The sequence below is a fragment of the Leopardus geoffroyi genome, chromosome E1 (genome assembly GCF_018350155.1).
Source record: "Leopardus geoffroyi isolate Oge1 chromosome E1, O.geoffroyi_Oge1_pat1.0, whole genome shotgun sequence".
Lineage (NCBI taxonomy): Eukaryota > Metazoa > Chordata > Mammalia > Carnivora > Felidae > Leopardus > Leopardus geoffroyi.
Genome location: NC_059330.1, coordinates 158,640 through 182,633, shown reverse-complemented (window position 1 = coordinate 182,633; position 23,994 = coordinate 158,640). Strand labels below are relative to the sequence as shown.

General features: G+C 51.0%; 1 protein-coding gene and 1 long non-coding RNA gene across 5 annotated transcripts in view; one reads left to right on the top strand and one right to left on the bottom strand.

Moving 5' to 3' along the window:
• The window catches only part of ANKFY1 (ankyrin repeat and FYVE domain containing 1), an 81,711-nt gene that overhangs the window by 41,201 nt on the left and 16,516 nt on the right, over nt 1-23,994 (top strand). For all 4 annotated transcript variants that reach the window (XM_045487258.1, XM_045487259.1, XM_045487257.1 and 1 more), the window contains exons 4-15: nt 890-1,025; nt 5,812-5,935; nt 6,053-6,202; nt 7,413-7,578; nt 13,264-13,468; nt 14,512-14,580; nt 14,796-14,995; nt 18,956-19,053; nt 21,274-21,481; nt 22,358-22,456; nt 22,645-22,798; nt 23,394-23,562. In XM_045487258.1, coding sequence (XP_045343214.1) covers nt 890-1,025; nt 5,812-5,935; nt 6,053-6,202; nt 7,413-7,578; nt 13,264-13,468; nt 14,512-14,580; nt 14,796-14,995; nt 18,956-19,053; nt 21,274-21,481; nt 22,358-22,456; nt 22,645-22,798; nt 23,394-23,562 — 1,778 coding nt within the window. The remainder of the gene's footprint in view (nt 1-889; nt 1,026-5,811; nt 5,936-6,052; nt 6,203-7,412; nt 7,579-13,263; nt 13,469-14,511; nt 14,581-14,795; nt 14,996-18,955; nt 19,054-21,273; nt 21,482-22,357; nt 22,457-22,644; nt 22,799-23,393; nt 23,563-23,994) is intronic.
• On the bottom strand, nt 17,623-18,956 carry LOC123602945. The gene is made up of 2 exons (XR_006714643.1): nt 18,699-18,956; nt 17,623-17,955 (listed from the first exon to the last, which is right to left on the bottom strand). It is a non-coding gene; the product is annotated as an uncharacterized LOC123602945 (long non-coding RNA).

Sequence of the window (23,994 nt, the reverse complement as noted above, 5' to 3'; positions counted from 1 at the left end):
AAAATTTTCCATTTTGAGTATTAATACCATAATGATTAGCTTTCCAGTGTTGGACTCTCCAGATTCTTGTTCCAGTTTTTTGCTATTAAAAATAATACTGTGTTGACTGTCTTATTGCATATATTTCTCTGTATTTGCTCAGTTATTAGGATTATCCTAACCTATGTGTATAATTCCTGTGTAACAGTTTACACATTTTTAAGAATCTTTGCTTGCTGAGAGATGGAAAAAATGTATTGTAGTTTAAATTTGTGTTTGTAGTTACTGGTAAGGTTTACTGAGCATTTTTATTTATCTTTGTGAATTACCACTTCTGTCCATTGCCCACTTTCCTGTTGGTTGTCCATCCTTTCATGTTTTTTTTTAAATTACTTATTTATTTTGAGGGGTGGGGGTGACAGAGAGGGAGAGGGATCATCCCAAGCAGGCTCCGCACTGTCAGCGCGGAGCCTGACGCGGGGTTTGATCCCACAAAACATGAGATCATGGGATCATGACCTGCAGCGAAATCAAGAGTCGGACACTCAACTGACTGAGCCACCCAGGCACCCCCATCTTTTCGTGTTTATTTGTAAGATCTTTCTTGGAATGTAAACTCTTTGTGATATGTTTAAAATACGTTCCCCAACTTATTTGACTTACATCTTTAGTAGTTCACGTCTCCTACTTCCTTCCCTTCGCAAAACAACATTTTCCTGGAGTCAGATGCTGCCCAGAATGCTTAATTGCCATTTTTGATGGCGGCATGATATTTATTTGAGTGGAGGGTACCAGCATTTGCCTTATTTGCTTCATTAGCCTCAAGGTTTAGGGACCCTCCTTTAGTAGGCTTAAGGCTTCAGTGTGCCATCGGTGTGTTGTATTTCAGCCTCTCTCTTTCCCTCCCCAGATGCTAACCCTGAGGTGACCAGGACGATGCTCCGCTGGGTCTACACGGACGAGCTGGAGTTCGGAGACGACGACGTGTTCCTCACTGAGCTAATGAAACTGGCTAATCGCTTTCAGCTGCAGCTCCTCAGGGAGAGGCAAGTCCTGGCTGAGCTGGTCACGTGCCTCCGGTCACCACCTCCGGTGGTGGTGGTGGCGGCTGAGCTTGGATTATGTGCCAAGCTCTGCTAATGTAAATAACTTTTGCAAGGTGTTCCTCTGAAAGCAGTAGTGGGGAGAGGACTTTACCTCCCTTGCTTTGTGTTCTTGTAAGCTAAATTCTGCCAAAGCTGTAGGTATTCTCTTTCCTTTCACTGATTTTTTTTTTAACCTGAGATTACATAATTGTGTGTATATTACGTAAAGAATATGAGAGAGATTACGGTGTCCAAATGCTCAGCTTTCCCTCCCGTATCACTTCCTGTGACATTTTTTCTACTTTGTAATAATATATAGGACCTTGGGTGAAGTTCTTGGTCATGTTCCTTGTGTTAGAAACACATTAGCGCCTAAGTCGGGGTGCCCGGGTGGCTGGCTCAGTCTGTTGAGTGTCCAACTTCGGCTCAGGTCACGATCTTGCAGCTTGTGTGTGAGTCCGAGCCCCATGTCAGGCTCTGTGCTGCCAGCGCAGAGCCGGCTTCAGATCTCTGTCCCCCTCTTTTTGCCCCTCCCCTGCTTGTGTGTGTGTGTGTGTGTGTGTGTGTGTGTGTGTGCGCGCGCGTGCGCGAGCTCTCACTTTCTCTCTCAAAAACAAATAAAAACGTTAAAACAAAAAAGAAACACATTAATGCCTAAGTTAATACACAAGTATACCGTTCAGGCGGTTTCGTAGCCAGTGTTTTTGGGCTCTTCATTTAGGTTCCCAAGGAGGTAGTCTGTGTTTTTTATGTTGCATTTTCTCTGCTGCTCTCCCAAGTTGGCCTTCTCGAGCAACGGGAAACAAACGTCACCCCAAGTGATGTCAGGCAAAATGCCCTTTAGTTTTAGTTTCTGTTGGGGATGTGCCCCTGGTGGTCAGTTTGGCTGGTGGAGTGTCTTTTATACCATTTAGTGAGCTTGTGTATTCTCTTGGGGGTTGCAGGAATGGCTTTTCTCCCGGGTGAGCGAGGCCGTGGTTTTAGCTGACAGCCTGCTGTTTGCCCTGCGGGGCTGGTGCTCCGGGCCCACCTGCCCACGCGAATTGGTGCACAGGTTCCTCCTAACCCTGGGTGCCTGAGGTCAGCTTACGTGCATTCTAATGTCTAAGTCCAGTTACTAGAAACCCCAAACAGGTCTAGGCTTTGTAGGCACGTGCGGTATTAGGTCAGCGAAGCCAGCCTGACCGTGGGGGCCTCGCGAAGAGCTGTTCCGTTTGTCGGCATGTTGCAGCGTCTCAGGGGGACCTGGGAATGGTTTTAACTAGACCAAATGTGATTCGTATCCTTTTTTTTGTTTTTGTTTTCTAGATCTCCTGAGCTTTTTTCCATTGATCTTGTCAAACTTGCTTGTAAATTAAATTGCTTTGATAAAAATGCCCTGGGGTTGGAGTAGTGTAGACAACTGTAATCAGTGTAATAGATTCTTTAATTAAAATATTTGTTGCTAATTGACTGGCTTAGGCTTCTTTACCATCAGTATTACCAGATGCTCAATTTTGTATTGTTGGATGTGGGCATTGAGTTTTACCTGTCGTGGCTTTGTGGAGGGCTGGGCTGCCAGACTCCGAAGCGTGGGGTCCAGCGTGGGCTCTTAAAAGGTCGCAGAGCGCCCACTGCTGTGCGCAGGGGAAATCACACGTCCCAGGTAGTGCAGGGATTGGGGATGTCGCAAATGTGTGCAGTTCCGTGTGGGGCAGCGGTTGCTTGGTTTTGTAACGTAGGGATCTTGGAGGGTTGGGAATGCTGTCACGCATTTGATGAAAAGGAAGTTTTGGGGGGAAGTGTTATCAGAAAGATACTTTTTTTAAGGAAGAATTCGTAGTATATGCCAAAACTTGACAGTTAATATAATCATTGTTTTCCTGACTGAAATACAAGTTCAGTGTGTGTCGTTTGGGAAACATAGAAGTCACCTGTAATTCCACCAGGTAGTGCTTTGTTGTTTCTCCTGTCAGTACGTTTTCCACGTCTCCTATTCGTGCATGTGGGAGTGGTGCTGAAACTAGACAGGAGTTTGTGAGATGCTGGAATATATGCTTGATTTCGTACTTTAAAAATAGTCTGCTTTTCTGCATCTATATCCTTTTCTGTGCTGTAAAATGGAAAACACGTATTAACAACCACAAAATTCCCCCGGAGGAAAGTTTGTCTCAGTACTTTTGCAAGAGAAGATATGCATTGAGGATCTGAATTTTTAAATAAGATAACATGGTCTTTAGCTGTGTAAATCATGTCAGTTACTAGTTCTAGGCCATCCAAATAGTGGCTGGCTTTCTGGAGATCCCAGAGGTAGGCGGAAATGAAGCGTCTGCCAGTTGTAAGGAAACGTCAGTGTCCACGAGACGCATTTGAGTCCCTGATACAAATGTCATTTGGCAGTAGAAAGCGGGAGAGTGGGATTTTCAGACTCAGCATTTGTCTGTGAAAGTGCTTTGCAAAGGGCTCTGCAAACGCGCGTGCTCCCTGAGGTTGAGCGTTCGAGTGGCCGTCCGGGGTGCTTGCCGCCGTAAAATCGAGAGGTTCCATGCGTGCGCCACAGAGGACTTTGCCCCCGGGGCACTCTGATTTCACGGCCAGGTCAGACCTTGCTGAGGTGGGACGGGCACTGGCAGACACGGCACAGACGGTGGCTAGCGGCTCACAGAGAAGCGCGGTTGCTCATCGCGGTAACTTGCTTAGGTGCCGTGACAGTTGGGCTTACGAAGTGCCCGGGTGCCTGGAGGGGAGATGCTTCTTTCCACCAAGTCATCGTGTCTCTTGGAAACAAAGGACTCGAGCGCTGGTCTTGGAACGAAACAGGCGCCTGCGTCGACTACTGGATGGAGAAGGACTGCGAGATCGTTCCTCATTCCTTCCTCCTTCCTTCAGTACACAGTGTGTACTGTGTACTGTGTGTGTACCGCGTGTGTACCGTGTGTGTACGGCGTGTATACTGCGTGTGTACTGTGTGTGCTGCATGTGTATTGGGTGTACTGTATACTGTGTGTACTGTGTGTGTGCTGCGTGGGCTGCGTGTGCTGTGTGTGTACTGTGTACTGTGTGTACTACGGGTGCAATGTGTGTGTACTGTGTGTATTTTTGTGTACTGTGTGTGTGCTGGGTGTACTCTGTGTGTGCTGCATGTGTATTGGATGTACTCTGGATGTACTGTGTGTACTGCATGTGTAGCATGTGTGTACTCTGTGTGTACTGCGTATGTACTGTGTGTACTGGGTGTGTACTGGGTGTACTATGGGTGTAGCATGTGTGTACTATGGGTGTACTCTGGGTGTGCTGTGTGTACCGCGTGTGTACCGTGTGTGTACTGTATACTGTATGTACTGTGTGTGTACCATGTGTGTATGGCGTGTATACTGCGTGTGTACTGTGTGTGCTGCATGTGTATTGGATGTACTCTGGATGTACTGTGTGTACTGCATGTGTAGCATGTGTGTACTCTGTGTGTACTGCGTATGTACTGTGTGTACTGGGTGTACTCTGGGTGTACTCTGGGTGTGCTATGTGTACCGCGTGTGTACCGCGTGTGTACTGTGTACTGTGTGTACTGGGTGTGTACTGCATGTATACTGCGTGTGTACTCTGTACTACATATACACTGTGTGTACCACATGTGTACTGCGTGTGTCCTGTGGGTATACTGTGTGTGAACCGCGTGTGTACTGTGTGTATAATATGGGTGTATTGTGTGTATACTGCAGTGTTCTGTGGGTGGACTAGGTTGTACTTGATGAAACTCAGTTGTCTACATACATGATCCATTTTTGTCTGTGTGTGTGTATTTATTTTTGGGAGAGAGAGAGTGCACGTGCGTGGGGGCGGGAAGGGTAAAGAGAGAGAATCCCAAGCAGGGTCCGCACCTGCAGTGTGGAACCTGACCTGGGGCTCAAACTCAAAAACCATGAGATCGTGACCTGAGCTGAAATCAAGAGCTGGATGCCTAACCCACTGAGCCTCCCAGGTGCCCCTGCGGGATCCATTTGGTAAGTGGGGTTGTGAAAAGCAGCTTTATCGAGGGGCGCCTGGGTGGCTCAGTCGGTTGAGCGTCCAGCTTCGGCTCAGGTCACGATCTCCCGGTCCCTGAGTTTGAGCCCTGCATCGGGCTCTGCGCTGACAGCTCGGAGCCTGGAGCCTGCTTCGGATTCTGTCTCTCCCTCTCTCTCTGCCCCTCCCCCACTCACACTGTCTCTGCCTCTCAAAAATCAGTAAATGTTAAAAAAACTTTTTTTAAAGCAGCTTTATCGAGTGATACTTCACATACCATATAGTTCACCTCTGGGAGGGGGGACTTCCAGGAGATCCTTATCGAGGCCTAGAGCTCATGTCTGCAGCTAATCCTAAGCCTTGCTGGTTGTGTAACGGAGATGTGCTGGTGGGAACTGCGCGCAGGTCCACACAACACAGTTACATACCAAAGGAGTGAATCTGACCCATCGAGTGCGTGATGTTGCAGGTGCCTGTGTATGATCAGTGAGTTCCATGGCATTACTTTCGAGGCAGCTGGGGGGCTGGGGTTGACTATTTAGAGGTTATTTTGCTTCTGACCAGAACGGTCAATGTGATACAATGAGATGCTGGTACTTCTAACACACAGTACCTCTGCTGGAACCGATCCATCACTCCTCTGCTTCTCCCTGTACTTCAGGGTTATTGGACACGGCTGGCCAGGACTCAGATTGCAGCTTTGGTTGATTAACTTGTGACTCTCTTTGTCCCAATGACACTGTTCATCACTAACATTCTCTCGTAGATGTGAGAAGGGTGTTATGTCTCTGGTGAACGTCAGGAACTGTATTCGCTTCTATCAGACCGCGGAGGAGCTGAGCGCCGGCACGCTGATGAACTACTGTGCGGAAATTATCGCCAGCCACTGGGTGGGTGAGAGATGGAGGGCTGTGAGCAAAGCACCCTCGCGGGAAGTCAGAACGTCCGTTGTTGTTGCTGTTGGTCTGTTGGGTCTGTTCTGCTTTTCACTGGCCTTCTGTCCTCAGGACGACCTACGGAAGGAGGACTTCAGCAGCATGAGTGCCCAGTTGTTGTACAAAATGATCAAATCCAAGACTGAGTACCCGTTGCATAAGGCTATCAAAGTAGAGAGAGAGGATGTGGTCTTCCTCTATCTAATTGAAATGGACTCACAGGTACTGTAGCCGCTTCTTCCGTTTTTCCTACCTTTTCTGAAAACCATACGTCGCTTGTTTTTCTCTGAATGTCCCCTGCTCCCTCCGAGCCCTCCCCGGCCGGCGCACTCTCTGATGTGCACGTGTCTCCCAGGAGTCCCTTCAGCACAGTCTGTGCTTTTTCTGCTACGCTCCTCAGAAATCTTCCAGCCGTTGCCCATGCCCACTTGTAGAGCCACGTCCACGTGTTGAGGCGGTGGCTGCAGCGGGACCTGACTTCCTTCCAGGCACCCACGTCCGCCTTTGTTTTCTTTTGCTGCTCCAGGCAGTTGCCACAAGCTAGTGGTCAGCGGGACAGATGTGTTACCCTACAGATGTTGCAGGTTGGAAGCCCGGTCCAGGCATTGCCTGTCTCGAACCCGGCTGTCGGCAGGAGGCTCTAGGGGAGGGTCCCACTTCCTGATTGTTTGGGGTATTGACAGAATTCACTTCCTTGTGGTTGTAGGACCAGCTGGCTTAACCTGGGGCCCTCCTGACTTCTGGAGGCCACCACGTCCCTCCCGTCTCAGAGCCAGGGGCAGCACAGCCAGTCCTCCTGTCACCTCTGTCTCGTCTGCCCTTCCGCTCCCCTCTTTCACTTTTAAGGACACGTGGGATCTGACAGGTAGTCCAGGACGTGGTCCCCACTCCACGGTCCTCAATCTCAGTGACACCTGCAGAGTCGCTTTTGTTGCGGACGGTGATGCAGGTTCCAGGGGTTGGGACGTGGACGTCTCTAGGGGCTGTGACTGTGCAGACTGCACTGCCCGATGAAGAAGCGAAGGTGGCAGTGAGGGGTGCTGGCTCGTGGGTGTCCCGTGTCTGCGAGGGGAGTTCCATATGGAGCCATAGTCTTTGTGAGCACGTTAGCTGTTCCCATCCTGTCTGCCCTCTGCCCTGGCCTTTGTGCTGCTCCCGCACCGTCCTCCTTTCCCTCTTGGCCCTGCGTTGTCTTCGATGGTGTTGTGTCCGCTCTGTGACGCCCACTAATTCTGTGCTCCCTGGAAGGCGTGTGCCCTTCAGAGGCCTGGCAGAAGGTGGTCAGTTCAGTGGAATTTGTCGAGCGAACAGTTAACGGCATTGAAATTTGGCATTTATGTGAAAGAGGGTGTGTAAGGGTCCGGTGGGGAGACGTTAACATCGCTTGCATGGCCTGCCAGCTGGGTGCTGATTTCCAAACCTACCTGTGCAGCTCCCTGGGAAGCTGAACGAAGTGGACCACAACGGACACCTCCCCTTGGACCTGGCCCTGTCACGGCGACTGGAGAGCATTGCCGCCACGCTGGTTAGTCACGGAGCCGACGTGGACATGGTGGACAGGAATGGCTGGAGCCTGTTACACAAAGGAATCCAAAGAGGTAGGAAGAGGCGTGTCCCCCTGCGAGCGAGTTTACTTCGATCCAAGTAACTCTTGGAGCCTCTGCCCCTGTGGCACACATTCCGAAATGCTGCTTCAGCCTGCTCGTGACGTCGAGTCTGTGGTCGGTGGGGAGGAGAAGCTGCTGCTGCGCCTTGTCTCTTGGGCTCTCCTGGTGTCGGCCCTGCCGCAGAGGACCCTTCCTTGTAGGCACGTGACGTGTTCGCATCTTCAGTGTATCGTTTCTCCAGGGTGGCGTTAGTGGCGCTTGCGTTTGCGGCTGGAAGAGAGGGAAAGCATCGGAACCACACATGTTTAAACATAGTCTTGGATTCGGAGTTTTCACTTGTCCAGCTTAGACTTCTTTCATGGCAAAGGGATAAAGTTTCGTTCCGTCGTAGGAAGGTTAGTTGAAATCGTAGCTATATTTTGAGCCTGTTGTTGTTAATGGTGGGAAGAATATGGAAGTGATAGAATGAAGATCAAAACACTTTACTCTTAATTAAATTACAAGAGAAAAAGAATATTAGTCTTTTTTGTTTTGTTTTTCCCATGGTGTCATCAATTGTTAAGTCCCAGATGGATCCTGCTTGACTCTCCTTTGCGGTAATCGTTTTTGACAGAATGAGAAGCTGTCTAGGGGCAGAGTTCCCGCCCCTGGAATGAGAGCTTTCAAAAATGCCAAGTCTTAATTTTGTAGAGGGATAGATGACTTGGCTGAAGTACTTGGCCATGGCTGTTTTTGTGTTCACATGCAGACGTCAAAGGCAGGATGTACCAGGGGCACCTGGGGGGCTCAGTCGGTTAAGTGTCTGACTTCAGCTCAGGTCATGATCTCGTGGTTCATGAGTTGTAGCCCCGTGCCTGGCTGACAGGCCAGGAGCCTGCTTTGGATTCTGTATCTCCTCTGTCTGCCCCTCTCCCACTCACACTCTGTCTCTCTCTATCCCTCAAAATAAATAAACATTAAAAAAAAAAAAAAAAAAGACAACGTACTGATTTCCCCACATCTTAATCCTGTGTATTCACCCTTCCAACTATACAGCCATTTTTATCATTATGCCTTGTTGCTGTACTATTATCGTGCTGGTGCACTGTCACTCCTGTATTTACTCTCATTGTTACACTGTTGCCACATATATGCACTCACGCATTCACAGGTTGCTCCTGGTTGGTGGAACGTAGTTTCTTCAAATACAGTCCTGTAGGCAGCCGTGGCTTTGCTCTTTTTGGGCAAAGGTTTTAACCTAAATCTCCCTCAAAGCCCTGCGTTAGGGCGTCAAGCTTGCTGGCTGATGGAGAGGAAAATGTTGCTCGTGGTCGGGAAGGAACTCTTGGGATTATGTCCGCGTCCAGGGCAGATGCATTTCCCAGGCGCCACCCTGTGCTGTGCAAAGCCGTTAGCACACTGGGTGTGTGTACAGTGGGAAGAGTTCCCACCGCGTGGGGAGTTAGCTTTTCCTGGCGTCTAGTGTCTGAGATGTTTATTTTGGAAACAAATCTACGTATTACTTAAAAAAAAAAAGTCTCAAGAATTATGTTTCTTAAGGAGTTAAATTCTTACGTGCGACGAGAAAACATTTTTGACGAGTTATTAAATACTTTGGTGATTGCTTAGTTGTGAGAGTTCCCACGAATTGGCAGTGCATTTTCGATGCTTGTTTTCAGGCGACGAACCTTCCACTCTGAATCGGTCGGTTGCCTGCAAGCAACGGTTGCCTGTGCAGTGTGGGTGTGAGGGTCTACACTGCTGCCGGCCCTGGGCGGCGGGACGGCGTGGTAGGCGGAGCGCTGACGTCGGGGCTTGGGTGGGCCAGGGTTTCAGTCCTGGCTCGTGCACTCATTCAGTGCCTTGGGCGGGCCACTTGGTCCCCTCTGGGTGTCCTTTCCCTCACGTGCAGGGTGGGAGTCCTTCTGCTTTCCAGTGTTCCCAGCACGCGCGGCACCGTCCTGCCAGGGTGCGCACTGGCGCGCCGGGACCAGCTCCAGTTCCCGAGGGAGGGCTGTCCCTGTCCCTTCTTCAGCTCCAGCTGTCAGTCCGTGGACCTTCCCAAGTGGTTGAACTGAGCAACGTAGTTAAATTCAACTGTCAACCTTACTCTAAGTTCACTGTCATCTGCCTGAAGAGCTTTGCTGTGTGAGATGGGGGTCTGGTTCCGGACACCCGCTGGAATGTGTGCGGTCAGTTCTGTGAAGAATGAAATGGGCAGCCAGTGTCTGTGAACGAGGCCACAGGAGGCACACGTGTGGCCGGAGGGCGGCCGCCGCCTCCGACGAGCCGGGTCTGGGCCAGAAAGTGGATCCTTGCTGTTGAACATCAGCATCGACCTTCGGAGAACCAGTGCCGGTCAGCGGGCTTCTGAGTGGGCCCTCCTGTCTCCCTGCCTGTAGTCCGTGCACGGTGGGGCCTCTCCCGGGAGCAGTGTGAGGCCGTCCGTGGGAACACTGCAAGCTTCTGGGACCTCCTCCCTGCACGGGGCTCCGTGTGAGCACCCCAAGGGCCTGGGCCCCCTCCCCGCACACACGGCTCCAGCCGGGAAGCTGCACCGAAGGAGACACCGATGTGGATTTTAGTTTGGTGTTGGTGTTGTTGGGAGGACGCTCGTGTGGACGTCAGCGCAGTGACTCCTCGTGCGCCGGGCGATGCCGCCGAGCCAGGTTGTAGGGATAACTAGCTCGTGAGCACCAAACGGCTTTTACTTTAAATGTTTTTGATGGAAATCTTTCTAAAATGTTTTAGATGTTTTCTTACCGACAGAAACTGTAAATGGTGCTGTTGGTGTTTCCTACCCCCTCCTTTGTTCTGCTCCTTCGTTGTCCTTTTCCCTCTGGGCTGTGTGCCCAGGGGCTGACTTTCTTTTCATGTAAAACATCACCGATTTTCAATTTCCAGTAATTCCTAAATAACTTTGGGGGGGAGCAGGGGTGCATGTATTTATGTGCATATATTTGTCTAAGTAAAAAAAAAAATCTCTGGCTCTTATTAATAAATTAACTTAAAAGCTATAATTCTTTTAAGAGGGCTTAACGATATAAAGTTTTGGTGTCTTTTTATCCATCCCTGTCCAGCTGTTGAGCGGCAGTCCTGGACCCTTGTTTCAGGGGGCATGCTTGCCCGGTGTGTATTCCACCGTGTGTTGTAAGTTTTGTATCAGCCTGTGGGGTCTTAGCTTTCCTGTGCTTCTCTCTCCGTTTGGAATCTGTGCTGAGCTCAAAGGTGTGAAAAGCCACACTTCTCCCCCAGCATCGTGTACATCGGTCTTTTCAGGTCTCTCTGTCCCAACAGTCCCGAATTTTCTTTCCACTTCCAGAATATAGGTGGCTTTCTCTAGGATATTGTATTCTGTTGTTAATATTTGTATACATTCTGTCTTAGACTGAATCCCTGTGGGGGCTGCTCCCCCTGTCAGAGCCTACCGGAAGCCCGCTGTGTATATGTATCTATAAACAGCAAAGTCCGACCCAGTCTCCCCCCCCCCCCCGATATGCAAATCAGTTGCTTTCACACCTCTACCGGTATCCTGTTGTGAAGAAATCTGATTTGTGGTCCTTTTTGTGTGTGACTTTGGTAAAGATTGCACTTACCTCTAGATGCCAGGAAAAAAAAAGAAGGGGCTGGTTAGAGAAATCTTAAGTTAACCTGAAGTCATAATTGATGGGAATCAGAGCCAGTCGATTGGTTTTCTTCCCAAACACTTCCCTGGTGCCTGTTTTGTATAAGACAGTGGCAATTGCAAGGATAAGTCAGACGTGGACCGGTGAGCATCTCAGGGGCCTGTGGGGGCCTGACCACCTCCACACCAGCACTCACATTCTTCAGCAAATTGGGCCCTTGGAAGAAGGGACAGAACAGATGAGAGGTGCTGAAAACGAGCTGATTTTGAAATTCCATGTCCGCTGAAGACCAGAGGAAACCCCTACCTGCAGATGAAAATGAGCTTAGGAACACAGATAACAGACATGAGAGCTTTGCCACTCCAGAAATGCCAACCCCCGTGCTAGATGTTGAGACGCAGAAGTACAGTTGAAGTCGGTGGATGATGTTGCCGGATATCAAAGAAAACTTCTCGTGAGTGACTTTGTGAGAGAAAATCGTCACGTAGAAGTTGTGATTCAAAGGAGCCCACATCTGCAGCACTAACAGATTCAGGGACAGGTGCACGTGTCTGGCTGCAAAGACAAAAAGAGGTCAGCTGTGGAAAGAGCACCATCGCCAATGACGTGTATAGTGAAGAAGTTCCATAACGCCTTCCACAGCCTGGTGTCCAACCCAAGACTGCCAGCAGACTCCAGTACTGCAGGCCGTCAGGGCGCCAGATGAACCTGGGGGGTTGTTGTGCGTTTTGGGGATCTTCCAGCTGAAGAAGGATGTGATTTGTACGAAATTCATCCTGTAGACCTTGAGTGGAGACAGAATCTACAGAAAGTACCTCTGAATCCTTGGCATGACTTAGCTAAGTGCTGCGGCACGCCCGGAAGTTAGGTCTGGCCTGTCCCGGGAGGGGTTGGCTCATGGGGGCACTGCCTGCAGACCCCAGAAGAAACCACCGCCTCCCACTGCAGCTAGACAGAAGCCTCAGTGCGAGCACAGCGCATTTGTAACTGGGTGATTCCTCTGTTCACAGTTCATTGCCTTAGGATGCGCTGCCATTCGTGCCTTATTTTCTTAAGGAATGTTAATTTTATGTATCGGGACTGTTTTTGCATGTTTTAAGTTGTAAGTGGAACTAAATCCAAGGTAAATTGAACTTTAAGTAACCTTCTATGACACATTTAATTAATCCCTATCACCTTCCAAGTTAGACAAGTCTGCTTTAACTGGTTTTCCACAAGTATTTTTAACATTAAATTGCCACTTGTCAGATTGCTTGGTTCTGAAGGTCCCCGTGTATTTTCAGGATTGTATACCTTTAATATCTTTCCGTAAACTTAACTCTTGGCCTTTTGTCAGGATGTCGAAGTAGTTTCTGTTTTTCCTCCCACCGAGCGCTGCATAGTCAGAGACAGTGAGCAGTTGGAGCTGTTGGACTTGCTGGATTCTGCAGAAGTTATTCAGACTTCATTTGGGATTTGTACGTTGCTCTAGGCAGACTTCCCTGCCTATAGATTCTCCAAGAATTAAGGTGATGGAGGGGACTTAGGAAGAAGTTTTGTTTTTACAACCGTTTAGTTTACCAAGTGAAGTTCTTATAAACAGCAATGTGTGCAGATTATTTGTCCAGATATTTAGTTGAAAACTTCTTGTTGAGACTGTTATGTGTGTATGTCACAAATTGAGAAGATTTTAAAAATGTGCGTGGTAGCAGTCAGCGAGGTGTGGTCGTACTCTGGACAGGAACCCGTGCGCGAGGACAGCACGCTGGCGGTAAGACTGTGCTCAGGAGATAAGGGAGCGACACGGATCGTGTTGAGGCATCTAGAAACCCTGTCCGAGAGGTGGTGATCAGGAGCGGCCTCTGTGCCTGGAAGCCTGGAGTACTGGGGTGGTGGTGAGAGGTAGGGGGCTGCAGATGACAGCGGGTCCTCAGGAATTCAAGCAGGTGACTTTGTGATCTTGAAGGTTCTGCGTAGACATGCCCGGTGGTCCCTCTTCTTTGCGGTTCCTGACTTTCCGAGGGGTGTTGGGCAGAGTAGCTCGCCCTGGCGTTGTCGTGTGTAACCATTTTTTCTGTTGTTTCTTTTCAAGGAGATCTCTTTGCTGCCACCTTCCTCATTAAGAACGGGGCCCTGGTCAATGCCGCCACGTTGGGTGCCCAGGAGACACCGTTGCACCTCGTGGCGTTGTACAGTTCAAAGAAACACTCCGCGGACGTGATGTCGGAGATGGCCCAGATCGCAGAGGCCCTTCTGCAGGCCGGTGCCAACCCCAACATGCAAGACAGCAAGGGCAGGTTAGTGGGGTCATCGGGCTGCTCTTAGCGCTGTTTCCAGAACAGTATCTTATGGCGGCGCGTGACGAGCAGACGGGCTCGCTATTTAATCTGGTGTTCGTGGAAGTCCCAGACGTTGGTGTATTAGGCAGATGAGAGGCTTGACAAAGCCCAGAGGCGTCTGGGGACATTGTTTCCATGCTGGGAACCGAGGTCCATGGATTTGCAGGGGTCACTGGTCCAGCTCCTCCGTGGGCACCCTTTGCTGGCACCTGGGTCAGAACTGGCGGGGGCGCTCGGAGGGGGATGTGCCCCATCTCACAGCCGTCCCCAGTGTTTCCGGGAGGTCACATTGTGGGGTTTTCCCCTCTGGTGCCTGTATCTGCCTCATGCAGCGTGGCACACAGCAGAACAGGAAAACGCGTGTGACGGATCTCACACTCAAGTAACGTGGGTCTCGTGAACTCTCAGCATCATTTGATAACTACTCTGTTTCCCCAGATGACTGCATCCTTTTGTTCTTGTGTTGATTCTTGACGTTGACTTTCCCCAGCCACGGTGAGTCTGGTGGCCGGGCCTCTGGGACAGGTGCCAGCAGCGGGTCCCCTTCAGGGCACTCGAGGGCTAAAAAGAAGCCGCTTTAATCCGTCCTGGCCTGGGATTCCGGCCTGTTGCTGCTCTGACTGTGCTTGTGTGGAAAAGAGTTACAGGAGGAAAGGCATTGCTTTTCAGAATTGTGGAGGGTAGGTGGGGAAAACACGCGTACGTGTGCCAGAAACTGCTGGTGTGAGAACACGGGTAGTGAGCGCCAGCGTTTAACGGGACAATGTTTTCTGTCTCTTCCTTCTGTCGATTCTTGTCCTTCTGGCTGCTGACTGAATGGTGACAAAGAAACAGAACCATTTTCGTCCTCTGACACTTAGTCGTGATTTTGGAAGGCCGTTTGCCGAGGCGCAAAGGCACGCTGTTGGAGGAATGTGGGGTTCCTGCTGGTGGTGGTCCGGCCTGGGGTTCTCCTGCACGGAGCCCGTTTCTGCGTTGACCCCTCTCCTTTCCCCCCGTAGGACCCCCTTACACCTGTGCATCATGGCGAGGAACGAACTCGTATTCAGTCAGTTGCTGCAGTGCAAACGGTACGCACCAACGGCATCGAGAAGACGGTGGGGGGGGGGGGGGTCGTGAGTGGAAGGAATTCCCTTCAAGCGTCTTCGCCGTCTAGCGTTGTGCGTTAAGTAAAAGCAGAGTAAAAAATTGTCATTCGAGATGTGCGTGAGGAGAGAACGAGGCTGTTGGCAGCGCGGTGTCGGGCGGAGGCGACGTTTGCCGTCACGTCGCTTCCCTCTTCCAGGCTGGACCTGGAGCTGAAGGACCACGAGGGCAGCACCGCCCTGTGGCTCGCGGTGCAGTACGTCACGGTGTCTCCCGACCACTCGGTGAACCCCTTCGAGGACCTCCCGGTGCTGAATGGGACGTCGTTTGACGAAAACAGCTTTGCGGCGAGACTCATCCAGCGCGGCAGCAACACCAACGCGCCCGACGCCGCGACAGGTAGAGCGTGGGCCCCAGGGCTGGGCTCGGGGCTGGAGGGGCCACGAGGCGTCACGCCAGCCCTTCCGCCAGAAACTGAGCAGCCGAATGGTGTGCTGGTGTGAGTGAGGTTGTGCTTGCAACCACAGCAAAGGCCCAGGTTGTTTTTGTGTCATCTTATGCTTTAAGAAGTTTAGCCAGGGGGCGCCTGGGTGGCTCAGTCGGTTAAGCGGCCGACTGGCTCAGGCCGTGGTCTCACGGTTTCATGAGTTCGAGCCCCGCGTCGGGCTCTGTGCTGACAGCCTGGAGCCTGTTTCAGATTCTGTGTCTCCCTCTCTCTGACCCTCCCCCGTTCATGCTTTGTCTCTCTCTGTCTCAAAAATAAATAAACGTTAAAAAAAAATTAAAAAAAAAAAAAAAAGAAGTTTAGCCAGGGGGCGCCTTCGGCTCAGGTCATGATCTCAGGGTTCGTGGGTTCGAGCCCCGCATCAATCCCTGTGCTGACAGCTCAGAGCCTGGAGCCTGCTTCGGATTCTGCGTTTCCCTCTCTCTCTCTCTTCCCCTCCTCTGCTTACGCTCTGTCTCTCCCTCTCTCTCTCTCTCTCTCTCTCTCTCTCTGTAAATAAATAAATAAACATTAAAAAATAAGATAAAAGAAAAGAAGTTTAGCCAGACTGCAGGTCGGTTAAGCAGAAACACTTCCATTTGTTTGGTCCGGTGAGTCTCAGAACTCCTTTTACACTCTTAGAAATTAGAGCCCAAAGAGCTTTGGTTTCAGTGGGTTGTAGCTTTGATATTTAACATGCTAGAATTAAAACTGAGAAAATTTTAAAAGTTGTATTAAGTTAGAAAATAATAAACTATTGTATGTTTAGCATAGAGCATTTTTTATGAAGAATAACGTTCAAAAGAAAACAGTGACTGGCTTCTTATATCTGCATCGTTTCCGCCTTTGGACGTGTGTTGTTTTGGGTAAAGTGTGTGAAGAAAACATACCCTCCCACAGTCAATGTAGGTGGAGAAGGGTGGCGTATTTTGGAGCCTTCTCAGATCATTGTGGACGGATTTCTTTAGTTCTGCGGCGAGCAGAGATCCCCAGTGAGTGTGAAGTTAACTGCAGTGTAGAATCTGAAACCAGATCAATGAACTTTTCTGGCTCTTAAGTTAAAATCCATGGTTCACTTGTGCTTTGGATGGACCTTTTCTCCATATGTGATTTTATAAACGTCATGATTTAATTATTTGAAAAATTCTGGTTTGCTGACTTGAGCAGATCTTCCAAATCTTTATTTTAGAATCACGTTTACTGATATCACTATCGATCTCATCAGGAAGGTATTCCAGTGTTGAGAAGCTGTCAAAGTAGCAGTTTTGGATAAAAGGTTTCCAAAATTCTAATATTCACTTGCAAGGTCAACTTTTATCATTTGGTACAAATACTGCCAATCGTTTCCTTAAAGAGAAAAGCACACTTTGTTCGTTTTCAGCAAAACGTCCGACACTCCTGTTTGGGTAAGCATGGTTTGCTCATCAGTCATTCTTTCACAAAAGCTGGTGTAGCCTGAGGAAAACTTCAGTGTCGCAGCCCAGGCAGTGGTTCTGGGCTTTTCCTCGAGGCTCCTGTACTTCGTCACACGGGGCGGATGCAACTCCCTGCACCCTCATGATTTTGTCACAGGGATTGCGAACAGGCGCTCGTTGTTGAAATTGAAGAACTTCAGTAATTTTTACTGCCTCGTCAAGGGCCACCCTGAGTGCAGGTGCTCTCGTTTTGATGGGGTCTGTGGTAGTCACCCAGGGACTGCTGCTACATTTGGGGCCCCTCCTTTATTTGTGTTCGGGTCCAGTTTGACCATCAGCAGTGCAGACGTCAGTGCAGGGGGACGAGCAAATGTCAGGGGTGGTTGTCACAGAAATAGTTTTGACCTCACGGACCTCCCGGAAGACGCGCAGGAACCCCTAGGAACCCTGAGATCACACTTTGAGAACCACTGTTTTAATGGAATACTTCTTGATTTGACTAAATAAATTATGGGGATTTTTAAGGAGAAGGATCCCACTGTGACCAACATTGCAATGTATAAAGCATGCGTAGGTGCCACTGATGAGGGAAACTGGCCAAGAAAAGATGGATATTAAACAGCCCTTTCCCTGAAAGAAGTTAATAATTTAACGAAAGGTCAAATGAAAGATTTTTTTTTTTTTTAAGTTAATTTATTTTTGAGAGAGAGAGGGAGAGAGAAAGTGTGCACATCCACAACCAGGGGGAGAGGCAGAAAGAGAGGGAGACATAGAATCCGAAGCAGGCTCCAGGCTCCAAGCCCTCAGCACAGAGCCCGACGCGGGGCTCGACCCCACGAACCGTGACATCGTGACTTGAGCCGAAGTCGGGTGCTTCACTGACTGAGCCCCCCAGGCATCCTACTGATTTCTGATTTAATCGGAGCATCGCATTGTATAATAAATCGGTTCTTTGATATTTAGGACTTGAACGTTAGGTTCGTACAGATCTGGTTTTTACAGAAGCGTGATGTGTACTTGGAGAGAAGCATCTTTTCATTGTGGGTGCACCGTGCTGTGTTTATGTGCGTGCATCAGGCTTGTTCATCATGCTGTGTGAGTCATACACAGTAACTGACTAACTTTTGGACTGCTTGACCTACCAATTTTGGGAATATATTGAAATTCTTCATTGTGAGTATGGGTTTATCTGTTGTCTTGCTAGTTCTGTCAACACTTTATTCTTTGAGTTTTAGTACAGGTTCAGGGTTATTTTTCCTTTGTTCCATTTTTCAGTATGCATAGAATGGCTGCCCTTAGTCCACTGTTCCTCAGCATTTCTTGTGTGTTAGCAGTCGAAGGTCATCTTTGTTCGATAGGGAGGCCATGTTTACGTCTTGTGTGTGCCAGAAGGACTACAGGGCGCTTGTTGGGGTCTCTGAGTTAGGATGGCTCATGCCTGGGGTGGAGTCACACTCTCCCTGAGAGAGAAGGGAAAACAGCATGAAAACAGTGTCCCATTTCTTTACCTATTTTTAGTCCTGGAGTTTAATTTGAGTTTTCAACTAGCATAGCTTGGGACACCTGAGTGGCTCAGTTGGTTAAGTGTCTGACCTCAGCTCGGGTCATGATCTCACAGTCTGTGTGTTCGAGCCCCGCATTGGGCTCACTGCTGTAGGCACAGAGCCTGGAGCCTGCTTCACATCCTCTGTCTCCCTCTCTCTCTCTGCCCCTCCCCCACTCGCGCTCTCCCTGTCCCTTTCTCTCTCAAAAATAAATACATATTAAAAAAAAAAAATTCAAAGAGCATAGCTGTAGAACATGATACTTTGTATTTATCCAACAAGGAAGAGGATTTTAACAGAGAGACACTGCCTTGGGACTAAAACCATTTCACGAGGGAAAGAAGAAGAGAATTTTGCTTCTTTCTAAGATTCTTGTTTATAAGACAATGCTAAACAAAACATTTCTAAGCCAAGAACAAATACGTTTAGGGCCTTAGGAATGAAAGGACGTTTTCTGGTAGAACATCAGCTCACGAGGTCTTCAGAGTGGTCATTCTAAGCCCAGAGGTTCCCAGACAGCTGCCCCCCCCTCCCCCAGACATTTGGCGACATCTGTAGACATGTTTGCCAATTACAGCAAGGTCGGGGATGCCGTATTACAGCAAGGTCTAGTTGTCGGACAGCGTGCCGGACAGACCCCTGACAACAAAGAGCTCTACCTAGCCCAAAACGTCAGGAGCGTTGCTGTTGAGACCTTGGCGGGAGACGTAGCTTCCCTCTGGTCCTGGTGGCGTCTGGAGGACAGCTCTGGGAAGAATGAACGTCTCCTGACGGCCAGACCAAGCCTCTGCTCCTCCCAGGCCCGTGCGGTGTCTGCGTCCACCTGTAGAGGGGGCCTGTGTGGACTTCCCACGTGGGCTCGTCAGTTGTGGAAGGTGGCGAGGAAGGGCTTGTGTCTCTGTCCGTTGTCTCCCAGGGAACTGCTTACTACAGCGGGCGGCCGAAGCAGGGAACGAGGCAGCGGCTCTTTTCCTGGCAACCAGTGGAGCCCACGTCAACCACAGAAACAAGTGGGTAAGTGTGACGCTGCAGCCCTGTGGTCTGTGGAAGGAGTGGCAGTGGTGGATGTGTAGGGAAAAAAAGCTTCTGTTTTTTAGTTTGTGTTACATGCACTTGGTGAAAAAGCCAGGGTGAAACAGGTGTTTTATCCCCAAATATTGGTTGGTTGATTCATTCAGCAGCCGTTTGCTAAGCATTTGTGGAACGTCTGGTCCTAAAGTAGATCCTGTGGACCTGGTGGTCTAGTAGAGAGTAACAGACGCGTGCACAGAAACTGGCCACAAATGCGTCTCCGTTATTTACGCGCTTTGCGTTTGGAGTCTGCTCTGTGAGTGCAGGTTTAGTCTGCGTCTCGGGGTGGGACCGCACACTCTGCTCGCAACAGGGCCTCGGGGTGAGGCCCCTTTTCATCTTGCCCTGCGTGATCTTAGGCTTTGTGAGCTTCTGTTTCCTCATTTGTGAGGTGGGCTTCATGCTGATGTCACGGGGTGCGGATTAGCACGCTCTCTGGGACGCTGGAGACCACGTGATGTTATTTTCACTTTGCCATTTTCATGTAGGGAGGCTGTGCTTGTCCGTGAGGTCACATTTATTTCGTGTCTACTTTGTGTTAAGAGCTTTGGGGATATCAGCCCTTTTAATCTGAGAGTGGATCTGGACGTTTTTGGCACCCACAAATCCCTCATTTCAGGGCAGAGAACATTGAGGTTCCAAGAGGCTCCGTGGCTGTCGACAACGGAGCCGGCATTAAGACTCGGGTCCAGGGCGGAAGGGTGCATGTGGTCTTAGCTGCGCCGGGAAGGCAACGGGCAGTCGGCCTGAACGGGAGACCCACCGAGGTGTCTCGAAGCACAGGGAGATGGCAGCCCGCTCCCCCCACCATTAAACCTGCTCACCCCTGTGCCCCTGCATCTGCACACAGCCTGCTCTCCAGCCGCATGGCGTGTCCGAGTGCAGTGGTGGCCTTCTTGACTTTGCTTCTGCCATCATGTGTCTCTGTGTCTCTGTCTCTTCCTGCATCGTCATGTGCCTGCTGTCCACTCCTGATAGCACAGTCATGCCCTGTGCCCCAGCTTTACAAAATCCTTTCTGGAGCTCACACGGTCTGCCAGCTGTCCCTTGTCTGGTGCCCTTCGTAGCAAAACTGGGAGAACCCTAAGATGCGCCAGGAGAGACCCGCCTTGAAAGCAAGTGAAGTGAGCGTGACATCGGAGAAGGGTCTGGAACGCTGGTTGAGTTCTTTGGACTTAATCCTGTGGGAAGAGAAGACCCACGCGAAGGGTTTTGAGTAGACTGGCGGCGTGGTCATTTGAGTTGAGAGAGCCAACTGGGAGGCTGGTGGGCCGGGCGCACCGCTGAAGTCGAGGCCGGGGCCCCTGAGAGTCATCTGGACCAGGAACGACCTGTCCTGACCTCAGACGCTGAATCTGGCGACACAGAGACCGCGTGCAGAGGAGTTGCAGAATTGCACTCCTACCGGCTGTGGCTTTCAGAAGCAGGGGCCGCAGAGGTGGGGAAGCTCTTGGGCCCACAGAGGGAGAGAGGATTTTGCCAGGAGGAGGGACTGCCTTGGGGACAGTGATTTCCATGATGTTCTTTAGGGGGGGATAGTTGGGCAGTGGGGGCAGGGCACGAGAGGAAACTTGTCACATACGTTCCTGTCCTTTTGAATATGGAATCAAGTATGTGTAAGGCCAGCCTGAAATGTTTTCAGTTTTAAGAAGTGCGAGAAGGAGGTCTTGATGAGAGTTCAAGATGGGGCTGACGTGAGCCGGTCGGAAAAACCGGTGGGGAAGGGGGGGCCACGGGGGCTTGGTGGTCAGACTGGTGGCTCTGTCACCGCAGGGCTGTTGTTCCGGCTCTTCCAGCCTCCGTGGGGCTTGTTTCAGTGGCGCTTGGAGGTCGTCTGTTGCTGTCGTTTAATTAGTTGTGTCTATAATTAGCAAGAGAGTTACAAACACAGAGTGAAGGGTGGCTGATTAAGAAGGTCATCGGACAACAGGAAGCACAAGGCTGTTTGGAGGGCACAGGGGAAGACATTAAAGAACCAAAGGGTGATGGCATAGGGATGGGAGGGACAGACCAGGTGTGTGAGGAGTCACAGCTGGTGACAGGATGGGCCCGGGGCTGTGGCTGCCCCGGGGACCTGGGTCTCGGCACACAGGCTGTCTTCAGCCCTCTGACGGAAACCCCCGGCATGAGTGTGCCCTGAGTGGGCCGTTTGCTTCCGTCCAGGGAGAAACCCCGTTGCACACGGCCTGTCGGCACGGGCTGGCCAGCCTCACCGCGGAGCTCCTGCAGCAGGGGGCCAACCCCAACCTGCAGACCGAGGAGGCCGCGTCCCCGGCCGGCTCAGGGGACGGCGTCTACCTGCAGACCCCATTGCACATGGCGATTGCCTACAACCATCCGGACGTGGTGTCTGTCATCCTGGAGCAGAAAGGTAGGCAGCTGGGGACTGCCTCTCTCCTTGACCTTGGACAGTAGGTGTCGAGTCGTCAGTTGCGGAGTTGATGTTCCTTCCAGCTGTGAGTTTTCTTACTGCAGATCCTCTCAGGTCAAACCGGAGAAGCGTGCAGTCTGCCTCCTGATGGCTGTGTTTCCCCGTGTGCGTTTTCGGGATGGGGCCTGCCCGGGCCGGCTCTTAGGTTATGGTGTTAGAGCCTCGGACTGCTTTCTCGCTTATGTTGGGCGTTTTCCCAAAGCTTTGCCTCGGCGTGAGCAGTGTCCAGGGGTGCCCCGGCCGCAGGTCCCTCCGTGTGCCTCAGTCTCCCTGGCAGGCGGGCCAGGGGAGCCCCTGGACGGGGAGGCCCGCTTCCCTCAGGAGGTCATCCCCAGGTTCTCCTCTTTCCTGCCCTGAAACCTGTCTTACTCTTGCCTGCGTCCTTGTCAAGGCCAGCAGTTTTTAGCCGCGTGCTCGTGGACAGAAGTGGGAGTCTGGATAGAATGTACTTTTTTCTTAGTCCTCCCAGCAGTTGTAAGGTGGTAGGAGTTACGCGTCAGGAGAACGTTGCTGGGTGTTGTTTTGAGCCTCTTGTCAGCAGTCAGGTAGCACGTGTGTGTTTTCATAGCAGCGTTTTCCTTTTGAGAAGGTACAGTATCTTAAGCTTTAAAACCCTTATTGTCCCCGTAAGCTTTGCTCGAAAACACCAGGTTTCTGGCTTCCACTCCCCAGCAGATTTATGAATTCTCTCTGCGGACAGGTGATTGTGTTACAGCCAGTCAGTCAGCTGGAAAGTGAACTCTTACTGTCTTGAGTTCTTTAAATGTGATCCGTGGGATGGTGAAATCCAGTGTTCTTTTCCTTTAAACGTTTTAGCTAATGCGCTTCATGCTACCAACAACTTGCAAATCATTCCGGATTTCAGCCTCAAGGATTCCCGAGACCAGACTGTGCTGGGCCTGGCATTATGGACCGGTAAGGGGAATCAGAGCTGCCCAACTCTGGGCAGAGGGGAGGGGCGGGGAGCCTGAGGGCTGAGCCTGTACCGCCTGGCCTGGCGGAAAACCGGCCTTGAGAAGTCGAGGGGGCGTGTTCTTGCAGGGACACGTTGAGGGAGCGGGAAGCGCTGAGCCTGTGTCCGTTGGGGCCTGTCTGTTTCCCAGGCATGCACACGATCGCAGCCCAGCTGCTGGGTTCCGGCGCTTGCATCAACGACACCATGTCGGACGGGCAGACCTTGCTGCACATGGCCATGCAGCGGCAGGACAGCAGGAGCGCGCTCTTCCTCCTGGAGCACCAGGCAGACATAAACGTCAGGTGGGTTGGGACCGCCCTCTCTGCCGCAGCACCCCAGCCATCTCGTTGACCTGTGGGGTGGCGACTCCTGCACATACTGCACGAAGCGCATTAAAAGAACAGTCTAGAAGCAGTTGTTCAGATGGGGATTTCGTATATAAACAAGAACATTCCAACAAATGAGCTGTCAAAAAGGCTTGCGGGGAAAATGCGGAGTTAAGTTGGTGTTGGTTTTGTGTTCTCAAAAGGAACATATCTTTATCTCCAAAGTCAGGTGACCCTGAATGAGTGGTAAAAGAAGGGTTTTGTCACGTGGGCAGCTGGGGTGGCGTTTTATTGAGATGCTGCTGGGAGCAGCTGTGTGCTCCAGAGGTTTCAGCACCCTTGGGAGGGGGTGGTCAGCTATCTTCCTGGTGCAAGAAGGGGCGTGGCTCTATTTCCTAAGAGGCAGGCGGGGCAGATGCTACCGACAGGCCGAGTTGCCGTGAAAGCACATTAACGTGAGTGAAGGGGTTTGAGGGACCCAGCGGGTTCTGGCGTCTGGGACGCCCAGAGGGGCAGGGCTCTCATCCGAGTCCAGCTACAGACGTGCGTCTAGGTGTGCGTGTCCTCGCAGGACTCAGGATGGGGAGACGGCCCTTCAGCTGGCCATCAGGAACCAGCTCCCGCTCGTCGTGGACGCCATATGCACGCGTGGAGCGGACATGTCCGTGCCAGATGAGAAGGGGAACCCCCCGCTGTGGCTCGCGCTGGCGAACCATCTGGAGGACATCGCATCCACCCTGGTGAGACCAGCTCAACTTTAGCCTCTGTTTACAAGTGGGGACGTTTCGTGTCAGAGACTCGTTTCGTGTCTGCAGAGTGGTGGCAGAGCGAGAGGTCTGCGAGCTGCAACCTGGGTCGGGGGCGAGCAGTTGAAAGTCCCGTGTAACACGCTGGGGAGCTCGGCGTCCTCTTGGCCAGCGCTGGTTTTTAGGCTGTCTTTGTGGGAAGTGCCTCCAAGCAGCCGGAGAGCGGGGGCGTCTCCCCAGGAGTCTTCTCCTGAGAGGGTACCTGGTGTGGGCTGCCCTTGCTCTCACCACGGCGACAAGTCCCCAGACCTCTGGTTTGCCTCCCTTGCTCAGAGGACAGGCCCCAGGAAGGCCTCACTGAGCTTTTCCGAGATGACGTTAAGGGATCGTGCATCTGTCACGGGATGACCTTTTCATTGCAGGTGT